Raw genomic sequence first — 22,863 nt, forward strand, 5'->3', positions numbered from 1 at the left:
AAAGCTTCTACACCCAGGTCTGGGGTTCGAATCTTAGACTATGTAATTTATTGCAGATTACATGAAATCCAGGTTTCAAGTCCCGGAGAAAGCGGTTTATTAAACAATTATGCAGACTACAGAGGAAAGACTTGCAATGGATCTTCAACATGATGCAAATAAATCTGGTCAGGCGTGGATCTTCATAGGACAGCTCAGGTGATGCAGTTAGGCGTAGGTCTTCATAAGGCATGTAGTATTGTCGGTTGTAGAATTGTCTATGTAATCTTTCCTATATCATAATTGTAAGATCGTAATAAATCAGCGTTAAAAAAAAAAAGACGATAACATAACCATTGATCTGATATATCGCATTAAGAAAGTCAAAACAAGCTTTTGAGATACAGTCTAACCCAACTGAAAATATAAATTGCCAAATACGGTCTGAAGAGAAAATCAATGATAATTCCCACTACAAAAAAAGGTTAGTTTAAATCATTTATTTTAAATATTTGTATTATATAAAAACATGTTTATAAACCCTCCGAGACAATCTCGAGGTTGTGAAAAACTCGTTACTATCCAACTGCAATACAAAACAATACTTTTTGAGTTCACGCATCTTATAATTACTTGAAACCTACATTTATAAAGATTTATAATTTTTCAAAAAACTCAATGTTCACTATCGATGCTCTCTCTCTTAGATCTAACTAAGGACATGACAATACTCAACCAACCTTCTTCTATTTTCTTATAACAGAAATAACAAATTCAACAAATGACTTGAAACAAACAAAAAGATGCACAAATTTAGGAACTTACTTATAGAATCGTGAAGAGGAGAATCGTGAAAAGAAGATGACATTTTTGAGATGAAATTTTAAATCGTGTAGTGTGATTGTTATTGTCGCATGAGAGAAATGATCTTGGATTCGTCGTCACTGGATACTCTTTCCAGAAGACGTCTTCACTCGTGAGAGAGAAGACCTTTTTCTCGTCGTCGTCGTGAATGTCGCCGTCGTGAGAGTCACCGTCACCGTCAATCTCTTCGCCGAGAAAGTAGAATGATTTGTCGTGAGAACCCCAAACCTTATCTCTTTCCCTTTCTCCATAAGATCTGGTTTACTTAAAGGGGACTTAGGTCATTTACTCATTAATGAAGAATGTATTTATCAAAATGTTTTTTAGTTGTAATAAAGATGAAAAGTGGTATCATCAAAATGGTAAACATAAATTCTTTCCTAATATATATGTAAACTAGGATCGGTCCGCCATACGGGTGGATATACTTTACTTGTGATCTAAATTATTATTTTTGTATAATTTTGTGGTTTGTGTTTTAAGATTTCATTTGAAAGAAATATGTATGATAATGATTTTTTGTCTTTTAAAAAAATTTTGGTCAGGAAAAATTATATGTAATAAGATATAATTTTCTTGTTTAAAATACTTGTTTATATTGTCCAAACAAAAAATAATAGTTCTCTATCTTATAAAGTTGTGGTATTTTAAATGGTCTTTGTGTTATTTTATTTTACAAAAGTTTGAGCAAACATTAAAGTATACTAATGGAGATTATGTTGTTTTCTATAATTTTATATTAAACAGTTATATTGCATGTTAGTACCTTTATCCGATCGTTTAAATATCCTAAAAAATTTATTCTGTACTACATAAACACTCTATCGGATGTTGATAGTGTTGGCTTCGTCTCAGCCTTCGTTAAAGCCTAATGGACTCACCATAGCTTCTTCTGATTTCTTGTGATGCACGCCAGAGAACAGTGATACGTCAGAGAAGTCTAAATAATCATGCGGTCAGAGAAAGCTCAGTTTGTCTAATATAGGTTGCAGATCCAGTAGGCTGATTATATAAGTAAGCGTTGAAGCTGCATCGTTTTCTTTCCTCGCTTTGAGTCGTCACTGAGATGTCTCCGGTGGTGTTGGAAGAATGATTTCTGTCTCGGCTTCCCATTATGCTTCCTGTGAAATCAATGTACCAAAGCAAAGTAGTGTCCTTGTTTTTTGTTTTTTTTGTTTTTTTTAACTACATTATTCATTTCAACCAACATCCATACATGATTACAGCACAAATTCTCAGTTCCTAAGGATCTGCGTACAAAAATAGCTTCCTAGCTTCAATCATGAATAAACTGAGGCTCTATAATAAAAAAAATCCAAGTGGTAAGAAAGGAAACAGGAGCAGAACGTGCCAGTTGCCATGGAGAGAGAATGTCAAGTTTTTCTCTAAGCTGTCGAGAGATGTCTTCAATTAGAGCACTGGCCGTCGAGAAGTATGGTTATGAAGTATAGCATTCCTCTCTTTCCAGATAAATATATTGCAGCTTGGAGTGCTGAGTACTGTAAGTGCAATCGAAGAACAAATGTTGTGTTGTCTCCTCGGCCTGAGCACACAGAAGACACTGATCTGGATCCGAGATTTCCTTCATTATAATCATTTATCGGGCATCGTAGCTGAGATTTTGGCCCGGAATTTCCAGGTCTACCACCATGTTTATGCTTCTTCTGATGAATCCTGTTACTGAGTTTTCTCTGTGAAGAAACGCAACCACCTCTGTCTTTCTTTTTTGGAGAGTTTCTACTGCATACACCAGCTAATAGCTGAAAAAAGCTTTTCAAGGAATCTGTTGCAACAGTCAAGATATAAAGAAAGAACAATCAAGCTATATATATATATATGTTCTTGTCTGAAATCAAATGCAAGAGATTCAATCTTTTATCTTTTTTTTATAAACAAAAGAGAAGTCATCTGTAAGAACTTTATGTATACATAACAGAATGCATCAACATTCATAACAATGGAATGTTGATCCATGTATATCTTCAAGACCTTCATAAAAGAGAAGAGGACAAACTTAATTGGTCGTAGATTCTTAAATGTTTTTTTAGTAATTTTTTATTTAGCAGATGACATCAAACCCTTAAGATGTAATTTGAGATTTGAAACGTGAAAGTCAAAAAAATATTCAATATAACACCAACTCTGATCATTTCTTAGCAGAGCCGTGAATATACTTCAACCCCATTAAAAAAAGAAAAGCCAATAAATTTTAAATTTGTGAACAAACCAGGAGAAGAATGAGAGAGGAAGAAGAGGATCTTTGAAAAACCCTCAATTCTGTTATTCTTTCTTTCCTCTGCCTATCGACTCTGTTTGTTTTACTTTAGGTGTCAATGAAAAGTTCAAATTATATCCCATTATTATTATATAAATAAAAGAAAAGAAAAGTTTTAGAAGTTGATACCAGTGTTTCTTAAATAGACCGTTTTCTTTTGATCCTTCTCAAGTCTTCTTCCTCAGCTTATTGTTATACCAAAAAATTGTGTACTTGACACACCCATAAAGAATGTGGGATCATATCTTCTATAGATAACATAATCTGGAGTTTCACCAAACACTGACATTGAAAACATCATGAACCCTAGAAGCCGAAGCTTGCAATTTTTTAAGACGACGACTGTTATTATCGGGCTCGAATAATTTCATCAGCCCGCTTATTGAACGGCTCAAACCCATGTTAAAGTCAAAGTCTTTCTTTTTAGTTTTTAGTTTCAGAGACGTGTTCTTCCTTCCTATGTTTCTAACATTCAAACATAATAACTATTTTTGTTTGGGACTTTGGAGCAGGAAATTGAAACTTGCCTATTCGAATTCTAATTTGCTTGATTTTCTGGTGCGGGTTTATTTTTTCTCTCGGGGGCTCGTGTCGTTGAAGAAGCCTGAGCAGGCCATGTCGTCAACGCCGGACATAACAGGAATACTGGAGAACACGAAGGAACTTGATCGCTTACGTAAAGAACAAGAAGAAGTTCTTGTCGAGGTCAATAAGATACATAAGAAGCTTCGATCTTGTAAGCTTCAAACATAACTTCCTAAATTTGTGATGATCTGGGACTGGTCCGATTAGTAATGTAATGATTAGTTTGTGTTTATATCTTGTTCAAGTAATTAACACAAGTTTTCTTAGTAATGTTTTTATAATTCCGTCAAAAGATTATTCATTATGGAAACAAAACTAATGAAATCTGAAATAACACTTATTCAAGACTTGGAGTTAAATGTGACTTTATCATCAGTAAATGTAACACTTTTGAGATTGTGTTGCAACACAGCGCCTGAGGTAGTTGAGAAGCCTGGTGATACTTCTTTGTCACAGCTTAAAAATTTGTTCATTCAAGCCAAAGAGCTCTCTGAAAGTGAAGTCACGTAAGCCACACCTTTCTTAAATGAGTTGGGAACTGAAAAAAAAATAATAATCTTAATTTGGGTTTAGAACACTAATCACAGTTTTTGTGATTAACACAGTGTTTCAAACATTCGACTTGCTCAACTGGATTCCCTGCTTCCATCAGGGCAACAACGCGGAAAACTAGGTATAGTCTTGTCGTGTTTTTACTCTTTTGGCGTCTTGTCTCGACACGCTTTTGAGCCTCAAACTTCTGCAATGATATTCTGATATACATATAAGATGGATTAAGATTTTACAATGCTTGTAATGATATCACAGAAGTGGCAGAAGGCAACGGTCTGAAGAGGAAGAGAATGAAAGCTGGATCAGATGTAACAAGAGTTCCTCCTTCCATTAGAAACCAAATGAAGGCATATGCCAGTCTAAAGGGTGAACAGGTACAGCTACTTCTTTGAGTTGAGTTGACTCAAAATAATGGGGAAAAAACATTATGACATGTGTTATATGTAGGTTGCTGCAAGAATTACAGCAGATGATGCCGAGCAGGATGAATGGCTTGTGGTGAAAGTAATTCACTTCGATAGAGAAACAAAAGAGTAAGTTTCTACCCTTGTAAATAAGAATCCTACATAGTCAAATATTCTTGGATTAAACCGGTACATTGTGCAATTGTGTATATGTTTATTTTTTTTTTTTTTTAAAGAATGTTAAATTAATTAAACAAAAAAAAATACAGTTTACAACCAAAGTTGCTTGTTTGAGTCTGAAATGAAAAACTAGAGCTTTACATTACAGAGAAAATTATCTAAGAGAGAACCATATATATGGATTTTTAAAAGGCTCAAACTTTTATGTCACAGAGTTGAAGTACTTGATGAAGAATCAGGAGATGATGAAGAAGGAGGTGGCCAGAGGTAACTAAGTCTCATTATGAATAATAACGTAAAGAAACATTTACAGTGAAATTTTAGTAACATGCTCTTGTTATATCTTTGCAGGACGTATAAACTACCAATGTCATGCGTTTTACAGTTTCCAAAAAGGAATGATCCTTCAACAACACAAGAGTTTCTACCAGGGAAACATGTATTAGCTGTATATCCAGGAACCACAGCTCTTTACAAAGCGACTGTAGTAAGTACACCACGAAAGGTTAGTTTCTTTCTTTTGCATCCTCACAACTTCAATCTCGCTTCAGCAAACTAATCTCTGAATATACTCAAACCTGCATGTTGTATCATCTGGTTCCAGAGGAAGTCTGATGAGTAAGCTCCTCCACAGCTCTGTTCATATCCATCATAAAACTAATTAAAGCAGTTATTGGTTAATATTTTATGATCACATTAGGTACTTGCTGGAGTTTGATGACGATGAAGAAGACGGAGCATTACCTCAAAGAACAGTGCCTTTCCACAAAGTGGTAGCTTTACCAGAAGGCCATCGCCAGTGATGTTCAGATTGGGTGCATTGAAATAAGAGACTCTTCATGTTTGTTTCTTTGAGGCTAAAGCAAGAGTTAAAGGTTGTTGTTGCCTTCGTTTGTGTTCATAGATGAGATCAATTTGAAGGATGAGAAGGTAAGTTTATTTTCTGTTCAGTTTGAGGAAAAGCTACTCTTAATGTATGCATGTGTATGTGGGTATTTATATCATGTTGAGCCACAATGTTGAACACAAATGCAACTATTTTTTGTTTGTTTGTGTTAAATTTACGTTTACAAATTTTGGGTTATAAATACCAAAAAAAAAAACAAGTTATCTTTAAGCATTAAAAACAGTAAACAAAATGATTAGTAAACCGGTCGATTATTCACCTACCATAAAGGACCCGGCCGGATCAATTGTTGAAACGGACCGGTTTAGCTTGGTCGAGACTTGAGGTTGTAAAAAACGGCGTCGTAAGGTCGATGGTAAGAAAGGGTATAATTGTCAAAACAGAGCACACTTCAACATTAGGGTTTTATTCTAAAAATCTGGTGTTAGCTCCTTCTCCTTCGTCTATCGTCTGCAACTTCTCATCTTTGGTTTTAGCTCATCCCCAGTCAATTTAATCACTTTTTCAGATCTGATCTTTTCTTAACCTGAATCGATTCGTTCTGCATCTGTTTTCAGATCAAGTCCTTGTGATAAAGAAAGAGCTTTTAAGGAAAAGATGAGGCCGATACTGATGAAGGGACACGAACGTCCATTGACGTTCCTCAGGTACAACAGAGATGGCGACATGCTCTTCTCCTGCGCCAAGGATCACACTCCCACTCTCTGGTACGCCGATAACGGCGAACGCCATGGTACCTTCCGTGGCCACAACGGTGCCGTTTGGTGCTGTGACGTCTCAAGTAAGACCGACCTCGAAAGTGTTGGACTTTATAAAATATCTTATTGATTGGATGATTGTTAGGGGTTTAGTTGGTGTTTTATAGAAAACCCTTTTGTTATTTTGATTGAAAGTTGATTTCTTTTTTTTTTTTGTGAATTTTAGGATGATTTTGATTTGATTCCCAATTGTTATGAGTTGTATCATATGTTATTGATTGGATGATTGTTAGGGTTTTAGTTGATGTTTTATAGAAAGCCCTTTTTGTTATTTTGATTTAAAGTTGATTTTTTTTTTTTTTTGTGAATTTTAGGATGATTTTGATTTGATTCCCAATTGTTATGAGTTGAATCATATGTTATTGATTGGATGATTGTTAGGGGTTTAGTTGATGTTATATAGAAACCCTTTTTGTTATTTTGATTTAAAGTTTTTTTTTTTTATTTGTTTGATTTTGTTTTGTTAATTTTAGGGGACTCGTTGAGGTTGATCCCAATTGTTATGAGTTGAATCATATGTTATTGATTGGATGATTGTTAGGGGTTTAGTTGATGTTATATAGAAACCCTTTTTGTTATTTTGATTGAAAGTTGATTTCTTTTGTTTGTTTGTGTTGAATTTGTTTTGTGAATTTTAGGGGACTCGTTGAGGTTGATAACCGGAAGTGCTGATCAGAGTGCGAAGCTATGGGATGTGAAAACCGGCCAACAGTTGTTCAGTTTCAAGTTTGGTTCTCCTGCGAGGTCTGTGGATTTCGCTCTTGGAGATAAGCTTGCTGTGATCACCACTGATCCCTTCATGGAGCGTACTTCTGCTATTCATGTCAAACGCATCGCTGAAGATCCTGAAGACCGTAAGTTTTGTTACTTTTATATGTTTGTAGGTAGAAGCTTTTATATATGTGTAAAAGGAAACTGTGTTGATGCATTGTTGCAGAGGTTAGTGAGTCTGTGCTTGTCCTTGAGAGCCCAAATGGGAGGAAGAGGATTAACAGAGCTGTTTGGGGGCCCTTGAACCAAACCATTGTTAGTGGTGGTGAAGATGCTGTGCTCAGGATCTGGGATGCTGAGGTAAATTCAAAAGCTTCTTAAGCGGGTTTTATGGTGGTGTATATAAGTTTCACTTAACTTTGCCAATTGTGTTGTTGCTAGACTGGGAAATTGCTCAAGGAATCAGATTCCGAAGTGGGTCATAAGAATACAATCACGTCGCTCACCAAATCAGCTGATGATTCTCACTTCATTACTGGTTCACTTGACAAGACTGCAAAGGCATGTGTTCCTTTCTTTTATCTGTCGTTTCGAAGTTGTACGATTTTTCTATATATATTTCTGATAAGACTGATCTTGTTTTGTTTAACTGTTTCAGCTGTGGGACATGAGGACATTGACTCTTCTTAAGACTTACGTTTCAGGGGTGCCTGTAAACGCCGTCTCCATGTCTCCACTTCTTGACCATGTATGTAATAGTAAACGTCAAGAAGTTTAAAGTCTATTATTAAAAAATCAACATTGTCATGAATGTTTTTTTTTTCTGCTTTCTCATAGGTTGTGCTTGGAGGTGGTCAAGATGCATCAGCTGTTACAACCACTGATCATCGTGCTGGAAAGTTCGAGGCTAAATTTTATGACAAGGTTAGTGTTGTAGTATATTAGCAAGATGTTTTCATACTTCAAAATTGCAATCAGGAACATATATGTATAACTGTGTGTTTGGTAATAACAATAATGTAGATTCTGCAAGAGGAAATTGGTGGTGTGAAAGGTCATTTTGGACCTATTAATGCTTTGGCATTCAACCCTGATGGAAAGAGGTATAACATTATCTGATTCATTGCTTCATACTGTGATTCTTTTTTTCTTTTTGGCGTTGTTGATGAGTTTGAGAGTTTTGTTTTTTGAAACAGTTTCTCAAGTGGAGGTGAAGATGGATACGTCAGATTGCATCACTTTGACTCTGATTACTTCAACATCAGGATTTAGATCCTTTTTTTAAAACAAATCTCTCAATCCGCATTTTGTTCTCTCTTTTCTGGATTATAAATGTTTTTCCCTATGAATACTTTAATGGTTCCGAGATATGAAGTGTTTGAATTTTGGATCGAATCCTTAGATTTTGTACATTTCATACTTTTTGAATTACAAGTTACAAACCTCCGATCTTTTTGGGATTCCATTCTATTAGGTTTATTTGTAAGGTAGTGTTTACGCAATAACAGCGAAAACATGAGTGTCTCTCTTTCTTGGAATGGACTTAACCAAGGATGAGTACAATTTATCAAAAACCTCCAAATAAAGTTTTGACTAACCGATGCTTTCTTGGCAATAAATATCTGCATTAAGCACTCTGGTCCCGTGTGCGTCAAGCAACCTGAAGTTTGGCATCAAGCGACCACTCAAACTCTCTCGTGTTTAGTACAAGCCTGAAACAAAACAGCTGCAAGAGCATATACCTTGTTTTCTACGTTTATAGTCTCTGTTCATCTGGATTATCATCTTCTCTCTGTTTTTTTTTTCTTCTGCAATGATATTTTTGGTTTCAAAGACCGTTTCAGCTGACATAATCAGTTACTTGTTATACTTATACCAGTGAAAAGAAAGCATGTGTTTGTATAATGAAATTATGACTTCTGAATGGAGAAACAAAGACTACTGGCAAACCAGGAGAATGACAATGTAAGAAACTCAGGATGATCCAAAAGTATAAGAGAGAACACTTCTTTTTTGCTTACTTTGGAATCTGCAGACCATTTTGGTCCACAAACCAAAGTTAAACGAGTTAACTTTTAGAAAATTTGTTTCATAAGATTCCAAACAAAGAAATTTCGAAGTCTTAATAGCACTGAAATCCTTAAGATTGGTAAGAAAAGATTTTGGATAATCCTTCAACAACATTGGTAAAGAAAGACAAGACTAATATGTCTCACGCACACTAAGATACGCACTTGGTAAAGATGAATACAAAAGCAGAGAATTGAGAGATTCATTCATTCTTCCATAGCTTCACCCACTTCTGTAATCTCAACTCGCTCCATCAATGGGGTGATTTTCGTGCGAAGAACCTCTGTTTCCAAATACACAATCAACCAAATATACTGAAGTCAGAAAAAGGATAGGCTAGAGTTGACTGTCTCAGACAGATGCGAGTTCTGTTAGGGGTCTCTTAAGAGCCTAATCATGTTGTGTTTGATCAAGTAAAGAGAGAGATTAGCTTTACCGGTTTTCTTGGTGAATGAATAGCCTTTGCTGCTGACATAGGTTCTTGGGTTTGGTTCCATGTAGTTCCTGAGATATTCCTTGTGCCCCTGCATCGCCAATACAATGACAACAAGTTCAGCAAGCAACGAACAAGACAAAGCTAACGCAAAAAGAAATTGATTTGAAGCCAGGGGTGTTTTGCATATATCTAATGGTAATCCAAAGACTTGGGTTCTTCATGGTTCAACGGTATGATATGATACATTACAAGTTACATATTCTAACCATAAGAAGTTTTGTTATTTAATCACAGAGGTATCAGGCTGGCAAAGACAGACCTTTGTGATCACGCAGATGTCCACGTTGCTACCACTACCCAGGTCGTTGAATATTCCCGAGCATATGGCTTCAGCCACCAGCTTGATTCCTTCGTCCCTCTGAAGGATATCGTAACATTAAAATCAAGCAGAAGGCAGAAACTAACACATCTTGAAACTGAAAGATGAATGTTCCTCCGACTACTTACAGTTAGACCTTCTTTGTACTTTGCCTCAAAGACAGACATAGCAGCAAGAGAACCAGAACCCATTGTAGCGAATGGTAGAGTGTCAGTTGAACCGTGTGGGTATATCTGTGCATCAAGTCAAAAAAGTAACATAAATAAACAACAGACAAAATAAAATCTCTTCTCAGAAGATAGCATCTATTTAAACTTACGGTATGCAGATGAGGCCCGGTGATATCGACTCCACCAAGGACAAGAGCAGCTGAGACATGACCTTGATAGCTGGATAAAGTTCGGATAGTTAAGTCATCTACGTTTCTCTAAGACTGAGTTTATAAAGGAGATAGATAGATAGAAGAAACGTTACCTGAAAAGATGCTTTTTGAGAAGGGTCAAAGCAGTGATGACCCGAGAGTCTCGCCCAGTCTGGTAACGATGCAACCTCAGCTGTGAGCTGACCATATCTAGACAATGAGATAAAAACGAAGCATCAACATCAAATTAGATGAGAGTTCTTAAAAGGGGAAAACAAAAATCAGTCATACCAGTGACAGCTTCAGTGTCAGCAGCGGTTCCAGCACCACAGCAGTAAATGTTAGGTGCCATGTAGTGAATCTTCTCACAGTTCTTATCAGCAACGATAGGTCCCTCAGTTGCTCGTGTATCAGCGCCTAGTATAACACCATCCTATTCAAAACCCCCGGATAATCAAATCAGCTTTAATACAAACACCACAACCATTTACCAAAAAAAGCAATAAATGATAGCACAAGAACACACACATCTTCAAATGTTTAATTGATGTGCTCTATACTACACAGGCGCATAACTAACTAAAAAAAAAAAGCAATCTAGTCGCTGAAAGGGCTCAGCTAAAGTCACAATGATGGTTTGCTTTTATCTCTCACTTATTAACCACCACAAAACCATTTATTAAAACAAACAGTAATATCACAAGAACACAAACAACTCCACATGTTTAAAGCTCTAAGCTACACGAACGGATAGGCAGAGCTAATTAAAAAAAAAAAGCAATCTAGTCGCAAAAATGGCTCAGTCATAGGCCTCACTCAACTAATCTTGAAACAAATGGTATCGGCTATAATCAAATAGATTCCATTACTAGATAGAATTAGGCTAGATACAATCAAGTATAGGCGAGAGAAAAGTGAGACCTTGAAGATCAAACCGACGATGGTAGTACCGGTCTTCAAAAAGGAGGGAGCTTTAAGACCCTTTTGGATAAGCATATCGTTTCTCTTGCACAGATCGAAGCTGAACCCACCCTTCGGCGGTACATCCACTCCTGACTGAGTCATTCTCCCAAAATTCTACAATAACATGGATAAAAAGGTAAATTTAACATCAACCCATTACCCAGAAAGTGTGAGAATCAAGATAAAGAAAAATCTGGACTTGGAGAGAGATTTATTTACCTTGGCCGACGAGGTTCGCTTGAATCAGAAGGGGAAAACAGATGCAAGACGAGAGGAAAGAGCAAATTATAAAGAAAAGAGTTGTTTTCTTCTTCTCCAATTAACCTTTTCAGAGATCCTTCCAGGGGCCTTGTGGTCTTTCTATTTTCACTTGAGATTCCAATTCCGATGGGCCTTTATTCCTTGTTCTTGAGCCCATCTATCAATACTTCTATATTTGAGCCCATTATAGACGGTTATTACTTATTAGTTGTAATCTAATGGGGTTAGAATAGTTAACTTGTCTAGTCTTCAACATTGAATGGTTTTTGAGGTAAACCATCTTTGGCAAATACAATTTTATATATCTATACTATTAAAGCAGAATACTTCTTATGAATATGCTCCTGAATTTTCCTATTAATTACAAAACATTCAATTTCCTTTTTCAATTGTTTTAAATGTTTTTCGAAAATGAAAAGCCTAACCAATTTGCTACTTACATTTTCGTTTTTAAGCCCATTAAGTCGTTTTAAATCTCATTTCGTACTCAGAGATTTACGGAATCAAATCAAATAAAAAGAACATTCCCCAACTTGAGGAACACACAAAAAAATATTTTAATTGTTTGACATGGTAACTGAATTTTACAAAAACTAATCTTAAAATATAGAAAGATTCGATTTTAAAGAGAAGATCACTCAACTTTCTCCCTAAATTTCTGATAAAACCTAACATCTTGCTTTGAATCCGATCAATATTATAAATAGGTAACACCGGTTTCCTATTCAAACCCACACCTTCGAACAAACCAACATGATCTACGTAGGATAATATAGGACAAACATTTTAATTTTAATAATGATTAAAAAAATAAAGAAGACAATATTATAAAAATTGACTATAAACAAATAAAAAAAATTATTAAAATATGAATTAGACAAATATTTATTAATTTAAATGGAATTTTAAAAAGAAACGATACCGCGCTTTGAAAGCGCGGGTCAAAATCTAGTAATCTCTTATGTTAGGTATTCTATTCTTATAAATCATGTAAATTGAATGGTTTGAGGTAGACCAACACTTCATCCGGTCTTCAATCATCTAAGTAACTAATCAGTGTTCTTAATCACGAAGATGGCTTAACAAGACACTGAAGAACATGTACACCATCCATTTAAAAATTACTAGACCAGGAAAATCATCTGACCAGCCAATTTAATCTTTGATCAAAGTCTTGCAAAACCAGAACCGGTTTAAGCCAGTTTATGAGGAAAAAAAACAGTGTGTAAATCAAACCGGCCATAAAGGACTTCTTACTACTGCTGATTCAAGACCGGTTTCAACAGTCAACAGCCCATCACACCATTCCAACATCTCATAACCATATGTTGACAAAAAAAAACATATGTATACAGCCTAAGGCAGCTAGCGAGCGAGCTTCTGAGCATTCTTGACTGCTCCTACATAGAAATGCAATCTCCATAGCATTGTGTTGTCCTCCTGAAATACACAAATGCTATTAATCTTCCACCTTAACTTACAGACCACAATCTATTAACTATGTGTCTTACCGACTGATCCAAGTTGGCGATAACCTCGTCTGAAAATTCCTTTCCAGACGTTCTGCAATGTTCTTCCACTATCCCAGCGACACGGTCACGGTTTCCCCCAGGTAACTCCATGATTGCTTTCTGAAGATCTAACTTTTCGCCGCGACTCATAGGCCTTTTTCACAAGACCTCAATAAGTAACAATTAAAGAAGGATGTTTCAATTGTACATGAAATAGTCGACTATATACCTGCAAGTAGCCACTACATCATCAAGGATGTTCTCGAGTTGCTGCTGCATATCATCCAGCTTTTCAAAAGGCAAAACCAAACACACAGAAAATTTATTAGCATTTTCTCGCATGAACACATGATAATATGATATATTACATCCTTTAAGTGCATTACCTCATGAAGAAGAACATTTGAATACCGGGAGGTTAATTTCTTGACAATATCAGGGTTAGACAGAAGATTCGTCACATCATCTTCAGAGTCTGCAGGAACATCACATTTGGCTGCCTTGTCTGAGAATCGTTTCATGCTGCATGCACGCAAATGCATCTACAATTCCCAAATTGCATATAACTCTTATCATCAATACGATATTATAACAAGAGTAGAACTTTTGATGTATGTATAATAACCTCATTAACTTCTGGAGTTAGATCCCTCACGCACTGCCTTAACAAAACATTCAAATCCTCTCTCTTGAGGTGTGACATCCCAGCTCCTATTGCAGTGTTGGAATGACTCATAGTGGCTTCTTGATCTCGAAGCGAGATCTTCTCTTCTTGAGACAAGAGTTGAGCTACTTGAGATCTGTAATCACCGAAAGAGTCTGCAGGTTTGACTCTTTGGGTTTCAGACGAAGGAGGCGCTTCTGCTCCTCTTTTGGGCATAGCTTTTGGTAGACACTGAACTGGTAAGCAGACACACATGAAGATTAAAAAAAAAGAAACTTTGAATATAAAACCACCAACACAAGACTACTCGAACATTATTCGAACATTGCTAAAAGCTATTTAGTTCCAACTCTGACTATTGTTTGAAACAGAAGATTGTATAAAGGCAACGAAGCGTGTAATAATAAATACAGAGTAAGATATTCAGACAACAGTATGTGTGTATGAACGACAATCTGGAACTTTCGGTTACAGAGTTTTAAATTCAGAATTTTTACGAGGAAGCTAATGTAATTACGGGGATCATATGAGTATTGGGTATCTCTATAGCGACGTGATGTGCCTTTGATGGGATTCGACGAGAACTTACCGAGGAATTCGAAGCGATTGTCGCTGAAACAGGAGAAGATCGTTTATTCGACGGGGAAGCCGAAAATAAAGAAGAAGAAGGAGACCAAACTCTTAAGGCAAGTACACCTGTGTGTCTGTGCCACGTCAGTATAGTCTATCTTGGGCCTTCCAATTGTACGGGCCTTTTTATTAGCCCAGTTTATTACAAAAAACGTTTTTTAGCTTAATTTATAATGAAGGGCATTTCTTCGAGATAAACTATTTTCTAAGTTTTGATCACAAAAATAGATCACAAGAAAAAAAATGACCAAAATATTTCATTTAAAAGGTAAAAAAATTATAATTCTTTAGATATATAGAAAAAAAATAAAAAAATAATAATAATAATCTTTTTTCTAGTTTTAGATTATATGTTTTCAAATTCGAACTTTTATATTAAAAAAATTATTATAATTTTTTTCCGAAATTTTTTTATTATCTTTTTCAAATTTTTATTTTATAATTCGAAAATACTTTTTGAAACTATTATTAAAAAATTTATATTCAAATTTTTAATATTTATCTTTTATTTATAAAATTTAAATCTCGATCTCAAATCTCCACCCCTTAACTCTAAATCCTAAAATTTGGATTAGTTAACTCTAAAGGTATAAGTGTATATTTACCTTTTTAATAAAATATTTTTGTCATTTTTGTCACTTTGATCCTTAGAGTATATTTGTAACAAACTTTTTTAGTGATATCGTAGAGTATTTCCCTATTATGAATCTGAAGTAATTAGTTATTACTTTTTCTATTTCAATTTAATTATCGTTTTGAACCTATGCAGCCACACATATTAAAAAATATTTAATTTTATATATTTTTAAAATAAAAACATTAATATATATATATATCTAACTATTAAAATAATAGATTAAATATAAAACTAATATATTTTGTATTGAAATTAGAAATGATACTTATTCTGAAATAAGTATTTTACTCTAAATGATAACTAAAATAAAACTGTGTGGATACTACAAAACGCTGAGAAAGACCTGAAGAAAATTAGTGTAAAACCAATCTCACCATGCTAACTAATCTTCACTTTCCTGTCTAAATTTAAACTTAAATATGATCTTCACTCTCACATAGTCTCATTACGTTGGACACAGGACACGTGTTCTCTCAATTGTCTTTTGAAAGTGGAAATTACCATCACCACATGTTCTCTCTTTAACTAAACAAAAGATGAAACCAATAAAATTTTCCAAGACAAGCTCCTATGGACCCGGTCAACTGAAACTTCGGTTAAATCCCCTATATCTCTTTTCTTCCCTTTTATATTTTTCACCATTGCCATTAAGCAAACAAGAGATAAAAAAAGTAAGTAATTTAATAATTAATTACCGCATTTAAGAAAATCTCACATTCACATATAAAGATGACAAGGACCATTACGCTCCTATCTCTCGCCGTCACCGTCTTGGCCATTACCGCTGTCTTCGCCGCTGATCCTCCAACACCAGCCGGAGCGCCTAAAGCCAACGCCAACAAAAGCTCACCCACTCCTCCCGCCGCCGCAGCATCCCCCAAACAACCCGCCGCAGCATCCCCCAAACAACCCGCCGCAGGATCACCAAAACCAACCACCGCAGGATCCCCCAAACAACCCGCCGCAGCATCCCCAAAATCCACCGCTTCCGCCCCAACCTCGCCGCCTACGGCTTCTGCTCCCACCACCACCAAGAAGAACTCCTCCGCCACTCCAAGCGCTTCCCCATCTTCAGGTGGTGGCGCCCCCACAAACGCTCCAAAATCTTCGTCAGCCAAAACTCCGGCTCCAAGCCCCGACTCAAGCACCGGAGGTCCTACCAGCTCATCCGAAGGTCCTACAAGCTCATCGGAAGGTCCTACAAGCTCGTCCGAAGGCCCTACAAGCTCGTCTGAAGGCCCTACAAGCTCGTCTGAAGGTCCTACTAGCTCGTCCGACTCACCATCCGCATCTTCTCCGCCGTCTCCGACACCAGACATGTCTCCGTCGTCGTCCCCTGATGAAGGACCCACCAGTGAAGGCCCCGAAGCTTCAGCCCCGACGGGAAGAGCCTCGTCGCTTGAGATCTCTATCTCTGGATCTGTTCTCATCGCAGCTGCATGGTTCTTCTTCATATGATGAAATGTTACTCTTGTGTTTCTTATTACACTTAAAAAGGCTCGTTTCATTTAATATTTTTTGATTCCTTAAAAAAAGGTTTGCATGTTGTTGCACAAAAAAAAAGGTTTGCATGCACTCAGGTTCAGTGGAATTCGTGCATAGTACGGAGGTTAGGATTTGATGTTGTAATAAAAATGTTTAGCTTGTGTTAATTTATGATTAATATGATCATGTACGTGATCTAAGTGGTTATAATGACCATTAAATGCTTATGGTTAAAAGGGTCTATTATACTAGTAGTAATTTATGTCCATTTTCCAGTTGGCTAGTACATGTTCCAATACTGCTGAAGATCAATGACAAACAATATACAGGAAAATCCAAATAAAACTTAGTAAGGAAGGTAGAACTTACTGCTTGACCAAAAAAAAGAAGTATACATTACCAGAAAGGAAAAAAAACGGAGAATATAATTTAACTCAACAAGGTAAAGTATATACTAACAACAAATAATTAGCTTCTGATAAATAGATTGTTTTCAGTTATCAGATACATGCATCTGAAAACGAATAACTAGTTAGAATACCCAAACAATATCCTATAAATAGTTACAAAAACCATATCTTTTTATTTATAGAGAAAAGAGAACAAAACAAACACCTTAACCTTAAATAGCAAAATAGCCTAATAAAACACTGAACATAATACGTCCATCTTCATTACAAGTAAATTTCAAATCTCCATTCCCATTTCTCTTCAATTCTCCTTGACAAGTTTAATCAATCATCTGCTCTCTGAACCTCACGGAAAAAAATTGTAAATACCATTTGAAAATATACCGCAAACATTCAATAGAAGAGACCAGGGGATCAAAATCATCAACACACATATACATATACCATGGCAAGCCGTTTTTTCTTAGTCTTCCTCCTCGTAATTCTAACAATCGTTAATGCAACATTAGCAGCTGATGTTGCTGAAAAACTTCAACCTGTTGTTGACACCAAAAAAGCAGCAGACAACGCTACGAAGAGCTTGATAGATAGCCTTGGTCCGTCTCAAGATAACCCCGATTACGAAATCCCTTTAGAACTTGCACCGGGCGGTGTCCAGGTGGTGGATGATTACCTTCCCAATATTAGCCCCGGCGGAGGAAAAGATGACTCTCTTGCACAACCAGAATCGGATATGGATGTCAATAACTCGCCATCTAGCCCTGCCTCTATATCTTTTACAACCGTTGCCGTTGCTGCGGTAGGAGGAGCCAGCTTATTTTTCTTTTGAACACATGCAGAAGACCAAACGATGTCCTTTAATTTCGGCTACTCATGTAATACTTTTATGATGTTTTTGGAATCTATGGCGAAACTGTACTTTGTTTTGTCTACATAATTACATTTGCTACATTGTTTTCAAGAACAAAAAATTTAAAATGCTAACTGCTAAGTATGCGTAATGCGTGGAATACAGGTTACCCAAGATTAATTATATCAACTATCAGGATCATAAAGAGGACAAACATGTATCAAGCTCAATCCTATAGTTACTGAGTTACAATTAGCCATATGCACCCATGCATTATAGCGAAGATCAAATGATTATAGCCCCGAAAAATGTGTCCTGTCTAGAAAACTGGACGTAAATAGCGTGCCCTTTCACGAGTGGCCGACAACTTTTTATAGCCTTAAAGTGAATTTTTCTTATGTCAACGCAAAATATCAATGACATTTCTAGGCATGACTTCACCGCGCTATCTATGATAAATTGATCACTGGACTTTCTTCCTTAAATCGCTAAAGACAATTCGATCTCTTACCATGTCATATTTGTTACTAATAATTACTGCAGTCACTCGCAAAACTCAAAGGCGGATAGTTTAGCACGCAGTGTTAAGAAGCAACTGTCTTTTGTCGTTCACATGGATGCAGATCACCCGGTTTGGTTTACAGAGTCAATATGAATCTGTATAGTTGACGATAAAAAAAAAAAAATTACTGCAGTCACTAGTTAAACATTAGCCAGATTTTTGGGGTAGTAAAATAAAACTAAAATAGTTTATTTTGAGTCGATGGCTCGACTACTGCCTACTGGTATCCCACATAGGCATCTAAAGAAAAGGTTGGAAAGATCAAAGACAGAAATAAATAAAACCAAATTAATATATTATGGTCTCGATCTGAAGAAACTATGGGCGTAAAAAAATTTCTATGCTTAGATTAACTTCTTGCCAAGAAGTTCTTGGTTAACAAAACAACACAAACTATATTAATATAAATTTAGAAATCATCTCACGCAAATGTCTAGAGACATAGCAGACGCATTATACTTTTAACATTACAATGAAAACTTAAAACAAAAAGAAGCCTCTTACCATTCATTAATTAGAAGTTTAGAACACACGAACCATTGCATAAACAATTATTTCCTCTTAACGATTTCATTATCATTGTTATACTGATAATTAACAGCGACGACCTCGACGACAACTTAGTGTTCCTGCCGTCGTCGTGATGGAACCCACAAGCGATGATGGCCTCGCGCTTAGACTAGAAGCTCTTGCATAAGTTGATGAAGCTCTAGCACCGGATTGCCGGAAATATGCTCCGTTCAACATTATATCCCCTTCCGATCTCCAGTTCCAATGTCTCCATTTGCTTTCGGGTGCGTCTTCATGTTTTGTAACCTATATATTATTACAACATTAAACTAAACACATGCCACAGTTTAATTTTGAACAATCGCCTAACATGCATACAAAACTACAAACCCTTGAGCTAAATGCTCGGGTCAACTGTCACGTGTTAAATTTCGTAAAATAACAACATTTCAAATTATAGAAAATTAACAACAACGTACCTCTTTATTGAACCGGGTATTAGGAGCGAGAAATCTATTTCCTTGGCTGAATATCGTCGGGGAAGCACTTCCACCGATGGCATACATTTCCCAGTGAGTATAATCATTGTTCACAACATGGAAATATCCATGCCTGCACCTGTTATTTATAAAACCCTAAATATTAATAACATATTCAACTATAACTAGCACTTTCATTTCATGATATAACAAAAAAAATCTCAAGTTATATATTTAAAGCTTCTTCGTACTGATTTTAATTAACTTTTCATCCATGCATAGGTCCAATAGCGTGAATCTTCAAAAGGTAATTAGTAGTATTAACTTTTTCTAAGCATAGTTAGAAACACACTGAAAGTCACAAACCAATTAAATTATTTCATCTAACCGTCTGGAATTAGATGAAAATCAATAATGTGTATCTGTATAATTAATGGTCGATTTGCTTTTTTGGGTATCATTTTTGTTCATATGTCATTTAATGAAAGAAATCTTATAGCATATATATAGCCATATAGTGATGTGATCGATGGTGGTGAGTTAAAAAGTCTCATTCTCCTTTTGCTGACTTCTTGCAGACTCTATAAGTCAAGCTTTCACATGCAAACTCTTTATGCGCGTGCTTCGGACCACGCACGCAAGCTTCTATATATCACCGAGACTATGTGTGTGTGCGATGAGGGATAAAAATGTAATTTTCTTACCGTGGCATCCTTTGAACGAGCCCTTCTCCGAAATGGTTAAACGCAATGGTGACTTGCATGTTCTTGTCCTGTGTGTTGTCCTAAAAGCATGACCTTGTCATGGTGCGTCATGTGGTTGTTCGATATAGTTATAGCCGTCGAACCATGTATGGCGTCTATCAGACCATCATCGCAGTTTGAGAACGAGCAATGGTCGATCCACACATGCTTCCCTCCAAATATCGCCACTGCGTCTCCATCTGATTTGATCCACCACCCAGTGTGACGTGGACCATCTCTAATCATCCCAGCTATAAACACAAAATATATTAATTAGCATGTTTTATAAAGAAGTTTTGGTTCCAATATATATCAAGCAAACTAGTCTATATTTGTTTCACCTGATCCTGGTTTGCAGTCATGGATGTTGATTCCATGAATGATGATGTTAGTTGCATAATGGATCTTGATGCATGGTCCATCGGTTATGTGAACACTTGAGCCTCTACCATCAATGGTCTTAAATGATGTGATGATCAGTTCCTTCTTAAGCCTAATGACCATATCTCTCTTGAAAATGATCCATAAAGGCTCTTCTTGCGTGACAGCATGTCTAAGGGTTCCCTGTCTAGGACTTACTGGATCGTCGTTGGCCGGATCTGTAACCACGTAAATTCGGCCACCGCGGCCTCCGATAGCGTGTTTGCCAAACCCTATAGCACAATCGGCTAGCCGTTGGCGGTTAGTCTCCCAGTTTGGATCGCAACGCCAACAATCATCGATAGGATTTCCAGTTCTACAAGATAGGTAGGCCAGGCTCCTCCTTGATGCATTGAATACACTCCTACAAACAAATATAGAAAATATACAAACATTCGTATTAATTGTAAAGTTTGATCTATTTAAATGTGAACATAGTATGGTAGTTGTGGAAAAAATGTCGGCCACAATTGGTATATAGTTATAGACAGTAGGCACTAGGTAGCTTGGGAAACCAATTAAATAAAAAATAGCTAGCTAGCTAGATAGTACTGTTAAATATGAAATGTTTTTTTCTCCGAAAAGGTTTTCTTGATTTTAGATGAATCGAAAATGCAAATATAGAGTGAGTAGTTTGCAGAAAGTTCACAGAATCTTCAATGTGAACCAAAATTAAGTTTAGTTAACAGTTGGTTGAAAAAAAAACAAATCTAAAGCTTAGATTACAAAAATATTTGTTTATTGGGTTTTGTGTACAATAATGTGATGTACCATGATTACAACTTACAAGTGAACGAAAGAAGTGACAGACGTTTATGGAATTAACTGCTACATTGTATAAACAATTGTATCACGATAGCGTTTTATATTTACAAAAGCAACAATGTTATAGCATAAACCATACCTGTTGACCTCATCAACTACTAGATTCGGATCTTGGGTATGAGGCGACGAACTGGAAGAGAATGCTATCGTGTTGCCGATTGATAGGAGGAATATTAAAGTGTAAACAAAAGGATTATTAGAATACGAAATCATTATTCTAAACAAGAACGAGAGAGAAACAAATATTATAAAAGAGAGAAGTTTGTGTGGAAGTTTGCTATCGTTGGAAGAGTATATAAAGGGGAAGTGAGTGCCGAGAGTGGAGGCGTGATTTATTAAGTTACTATTTCTGAGATATGGTATATCTTATATATTAAAACAGAAGTCACAACTTTGATTCATGTGTGATTTTTTTAAAAATAGTCCTAATGGACATATTCATAGAAATTCATACTAAATTTTAATTTAGACTAATAATAAATAGAATTTTTAAAATATTTTAATCATAATATCTTTTGATATCTTTTCATTTTAAATATAAATATATTTATTTTAAAAGTCTAACAAATCTGTTTGAAAAGATTTTTACAAGATCTTCATTTTCGAAATTATATTTAAATATTTTCACTAATTTCGAAATTAGTTTAAAATATTATTATACATTAATATATTCAGTTATATAAAATGAAAAATAAAAAAATCTATAATATTTTATTTATTATATAATCATAATCAACCATATTAAATTAAAATTATTATATTGAGCTAAATATAATAAAATTGTATTAAATTTATATATTTATATATTTTATTTTCGTAATTATAAAATATTATGTTCAAAAATAAAATCTAATATGTTGGTAAGATGGGTTAACATTATCAAACTATATAATACATGTATAAAAATTAACATGTATTTCTTTAAAGCTAATAATATAAAATCTTTGTAACTACTTTAATCATAATATATTTTCATTTTAAATATAATATATATTTATATATTATATTTTAAAAATTCTAAAAATCTGTGTAATATTTAAACAATAACTTAATGTATTTTAAGTTATCGTTTAGAAATGAAAATAAATAAATTATATCCTATTTTGTCTACTTTTATAGTCATGATCATGTTAAAATATAATTATTATACTAAAATAAATATGATAAAATTATATTCAATTGATGAATTTATAAATTTTATTTTCATAAATATAAACTATTTATATAATATATAATATGATGATACAACGGCTTAAAATTAACAAACTATATAATACATGTTTAAAAATTAACATATCTTACACTTTTATATATATAATAATAAATTATCTAAAATGAATAAGTATAAAAATATTGGTAAAAAGAAATCCAGTTTTGAAATACGGGTCAGAATTTAGCATAAATTAAATATAAAATATTTTTTAAATATATTTTTTCATGAATATATTAATT

General features: G+C 35.1%; 6 protein-coding genes and 1 pseudogene across 7 annotated transcripts; 3 read left to right on the forward strand and 4 right to left on the reverse strand.

Moving 5' to 3' along the window:
- The first annotated feature begins 3,264 nt into the window (after positions 1 to 3,264).
- On the forward strand, positions 3,265 to 7,200 carry LOC106424678 (SAGA-associated factor 29 homolog A). Its single transcript, XM_013865436.3, has 11 exons — positions 3,265 to 3,854; positions 4,116 to 4,209; positions 4,309 to 4,376; positions 4,511 to 4,629; positions 4,703 to 4,788; positions 5,053 to 5,106; positions 5,191 to 5,344; positions 5,444 to 5,457; positions 5,540 to 6,215; positions 6,304 to 6,527; positions 6,978 to 7,200. The coding sequence occupies exons 1-9, from the start codon at positions 3,518 to 3,520 to the stop codon at positions 5,640 to 5,642; spliced, it is 1,029 nt and encodes a 342-aa protein (XP_013720890.2). The 5' UTR covers positions 3,265 to 3,517; the 3' UTR covers positions 5,643 to 6,215; positions 6,304 to 6,527; positions 6,978 to 7,200.
- On the forward strand, positions 6,310 to 8,668 carry LOC125597778 (eukaryotic translation initiation factor 3 subunit I-like). Its single transcript, XM_048772308.1, has 8 exons — positions 6,310 to 6,527; positions 7,143 to 7,358; positions 7,442 to 7,575; positions 7,657 to 7,776; positions 7,874 to 7,963; positions 8,053 to 8,139; positions 8,239 to 8,318; positions 8,412 to 8,668. The coding sequence occupies exons 1-8, from the start codon at positions 6,344 to 6,346 to the stop codon at positions 8,485 to 8,487; spliced, it is 987 nt and encodes a 328-aa protein (XP_048628265.1). The 5' UTR covers positions 6,310 to 6,343; the 3' UTR covers positions 8,488 to 8,668.
- Positions 8,669 to 9,288: 620 nt separating this feature from the next.
- Positions 9,289 to 11,794, reverse strand: LOC125597779 (proteasome subunit beta type-7-A-like). The gene is made up of 9 exons (XM_048772309.1): positions 11,644 to 11,794; positions 11,383 to 11,538; positions 10,753 to 10,894; positions 10,575 to 10,671; positions 10,420 to 10,489; positions 10,229 to 10,333; positions 10,041 to 10,139; positions 9,722 to 9,809; positions 9,289 to 9,568 (listed from the first exon to the last, which is right to left on the reverse strand). The coding sequence occupies exons 2-9, from the start codon at positions 11,524 to 11,526 to the stop codon at positions 9,492 to 9,494; spliced, it is 822 nt and encodes a 273-aa protein (XP_048628266.1). The 5' UTR covers positions 11,527 to 11,538; positions 11,644 to 11,794; the 3' UTR covers positions 9,289 to 9,491.
- Positions 11,795 to 12,798: 1,004 nt separating this feature from the next.
- On the reverse strand, positions 12,799 to 14,560 carry LOC125597780. Of its 2 annotated transcripts, none has more exons than XM_048772310.1 (6): positions 14,450 to 14,560; positions 13,822 to 14,096; positions 13,583 to 13,738; positions 13,426 to 13,484; positions 13,197 to 13,350; positions 12,799 to 13,125 (listed from the first exon to the last, which is right to left on the reverse strand). In XM_048772310.1, the coding sequence occupies exons 2-6, from the start codon at positions 14,074 to 14,076 to the stop codon at positions 13,051 to 13,053; spliced, it is 699 nt and encodes a 232-aa protein (XP_048628267.1). In that variant the 5' UTR covers positions 14,077 to 14,096; positions 14,450 to 14,560; the 3' UTR covers positions 12,799 to 13,050. The 2 variants fall into 2 exon arrangements, with proteins under 2 accessions (XP_048628267.1, XP_048628268.1); XM_048772311.1 differs by having other exon boundaries at positions 13,822 to 14,091; positions 14,450 to 14,524.
- An 890-nt stretch (positions 14,561 to 15,450) lies between these two features.
- LOC106424694 lies at positions 15,451 to 16,886 on the reverse strand. The gene has a single exon (XM_013865451.3). The coding sequence runs from the start codon at positions 16,633 to 16,635 to the stop codon at positions 15,808 to 15,810; it is 828 nt and encodes a 275-aa protein (XP_013720905.3). The 5' UTR covers positions 16,636 to 16,886; the 3' UTR covers positions 15,451 to 15,807.
- A 581-nt stretch (positions 16,887 to 17,467) lies between these two features.
- On the forward strand, positions 17,468 to 17,851 carry LOC125597784. Its single transcript, XM_048772316.1, has one exon. It carries the CDS (start codon positions 17,468 to 17,470, stop codon positions 17,849 to 17,851), a length of 384 nt encoding a protein of 127 aa, XP_048628273.1.
- A 958-nt stretch (positions 17,852 to 18,809) lies between these two features.
- LOC106424704 lies at positions 18,810 to 21,716 on the reverse strand (annotated as a pseudogene).
- Between the last annotated feature and the right edge of the window lie 1,147 nt (positions 21,717 to 22,863).

This window comes from Brassica napus, unplaced genomic scaffold (genome assembly GCF_020379485.1).
Source record: "Brassica napus cultivar Da-Ae unplaced genomic scaffold, Da-Ae ScsIHWf_153;HRSCAF=280, whole genome shotgun sequence".
Taxonomy (NCBI): Eukaryota; Viridiplantae; Streptophyta; class Magnoliopsida; order Brassicales; family Brassicaceae; genus Brassica; species Brassica napus.

Excerpts from the sequence above, each read along its gene's own strand:
- LOC106424678 (XM_013865436.3), top strand. The coding sequence starts at position 3,518 with ATGTTAAAGTCAAAGTCTTTCTTTTTAGTTTTTAGTTTCAGAGACGTG. Across the intron at positions 4,630-4,702 it reads CCAGTCTAAAGGGTGAACAG|GTTGCTGCAAGAATTACAGC; the intron begins GTACAGCTACTT and ends TGTTATATGTAG. Across the intron at positions 5,107-5,190 it reads GAAGAAGGAGGTGGCCAGAG|GACGTATAAACTACCAATGT; the intron begins GTAACTAAGTCT and ends ATATCTTTGCAG.
- LOC125597778 (XM_048772308.1), top strand. The coding sequence starts at position 6,344 with ATGAGGCCGATACTGATGAAGGGACACGAACGTCCATTGACGTTCCTC. Across the intron at positions 7,359-7,441 it reads CGCTGAAGATCCTGAAGACC|AGGTTAGTGAGTCTGTGCTT; the intron begins GTAAGTTTTGTT and ends GCATTGTTGCAG. Across the intron at positions 7,777-7,873 it reads CACTTGACAAGACTGCAAAG|CTGTGGGACATGAGGACATT; the intron begins GCATGTGTTCCT and ends TAACTGTTTCAG.
- LOC125597779 (XM_048772309.1), bottom strand. The coding sequence starts at position 11,526 with ATGACTCAGTCAGGAGTGGATGTACCGCCGAAGGGTGGGTTCAGCTTC. Across the intron at positions 10,895-11,382 it reads TCGTCGGTTTGATCTTCAAG|GATGGTGTTATACTAGGCGC; the intron begins GTCTCACTTTTC and ends GGTTTTGAATAG. Across the intron at positions 9,810-10,040 it reads ACATCTGCGTGATCACAAAG|GGGCACAAGGAATATCTCAG; the intron begins GTCTGTCTTTGC and ends TTGGCGATGCAG.
- LOC125597780 (XM_048772310.1), bottom strand. The coding sequence starts at position 14,076 with ATGCCCAAAAGAGGAGCAGAAGCGCCTCCTTCGTCTGAAACCCAAAGA. Across the intron at positions 13,739-13,821 it reads TAACTCCAGAAGTTAATGAG|ATGCATTTGCGTGCATGCAG; the intron begins GTTATTATACAT and ends TGGGAATTGTAG. Across the intron at positions 13,485-13,582 it reads CAAATGTTCTTCTTCATGAG|CTGGATGATATGCAGCAGCA; the intron begins GTAATGCACTTA and ends CCTTTTGAAAAG.
- LOC106424694 (XM_013865451.3), bottom strand. The coding sequence starts at position 16,635 with ATGAAACGAGCCTTTTTAAGTGTAATAAGAAACACAAGAGTAACATTT.
- LOC125597784 (XM_048772316.1), top strand. The coding sequence starts at position 17,468 with ATGGCAAGCCGTTTTTTCTTAGTCTTCCTCCTCGTAATTCTAACAATC.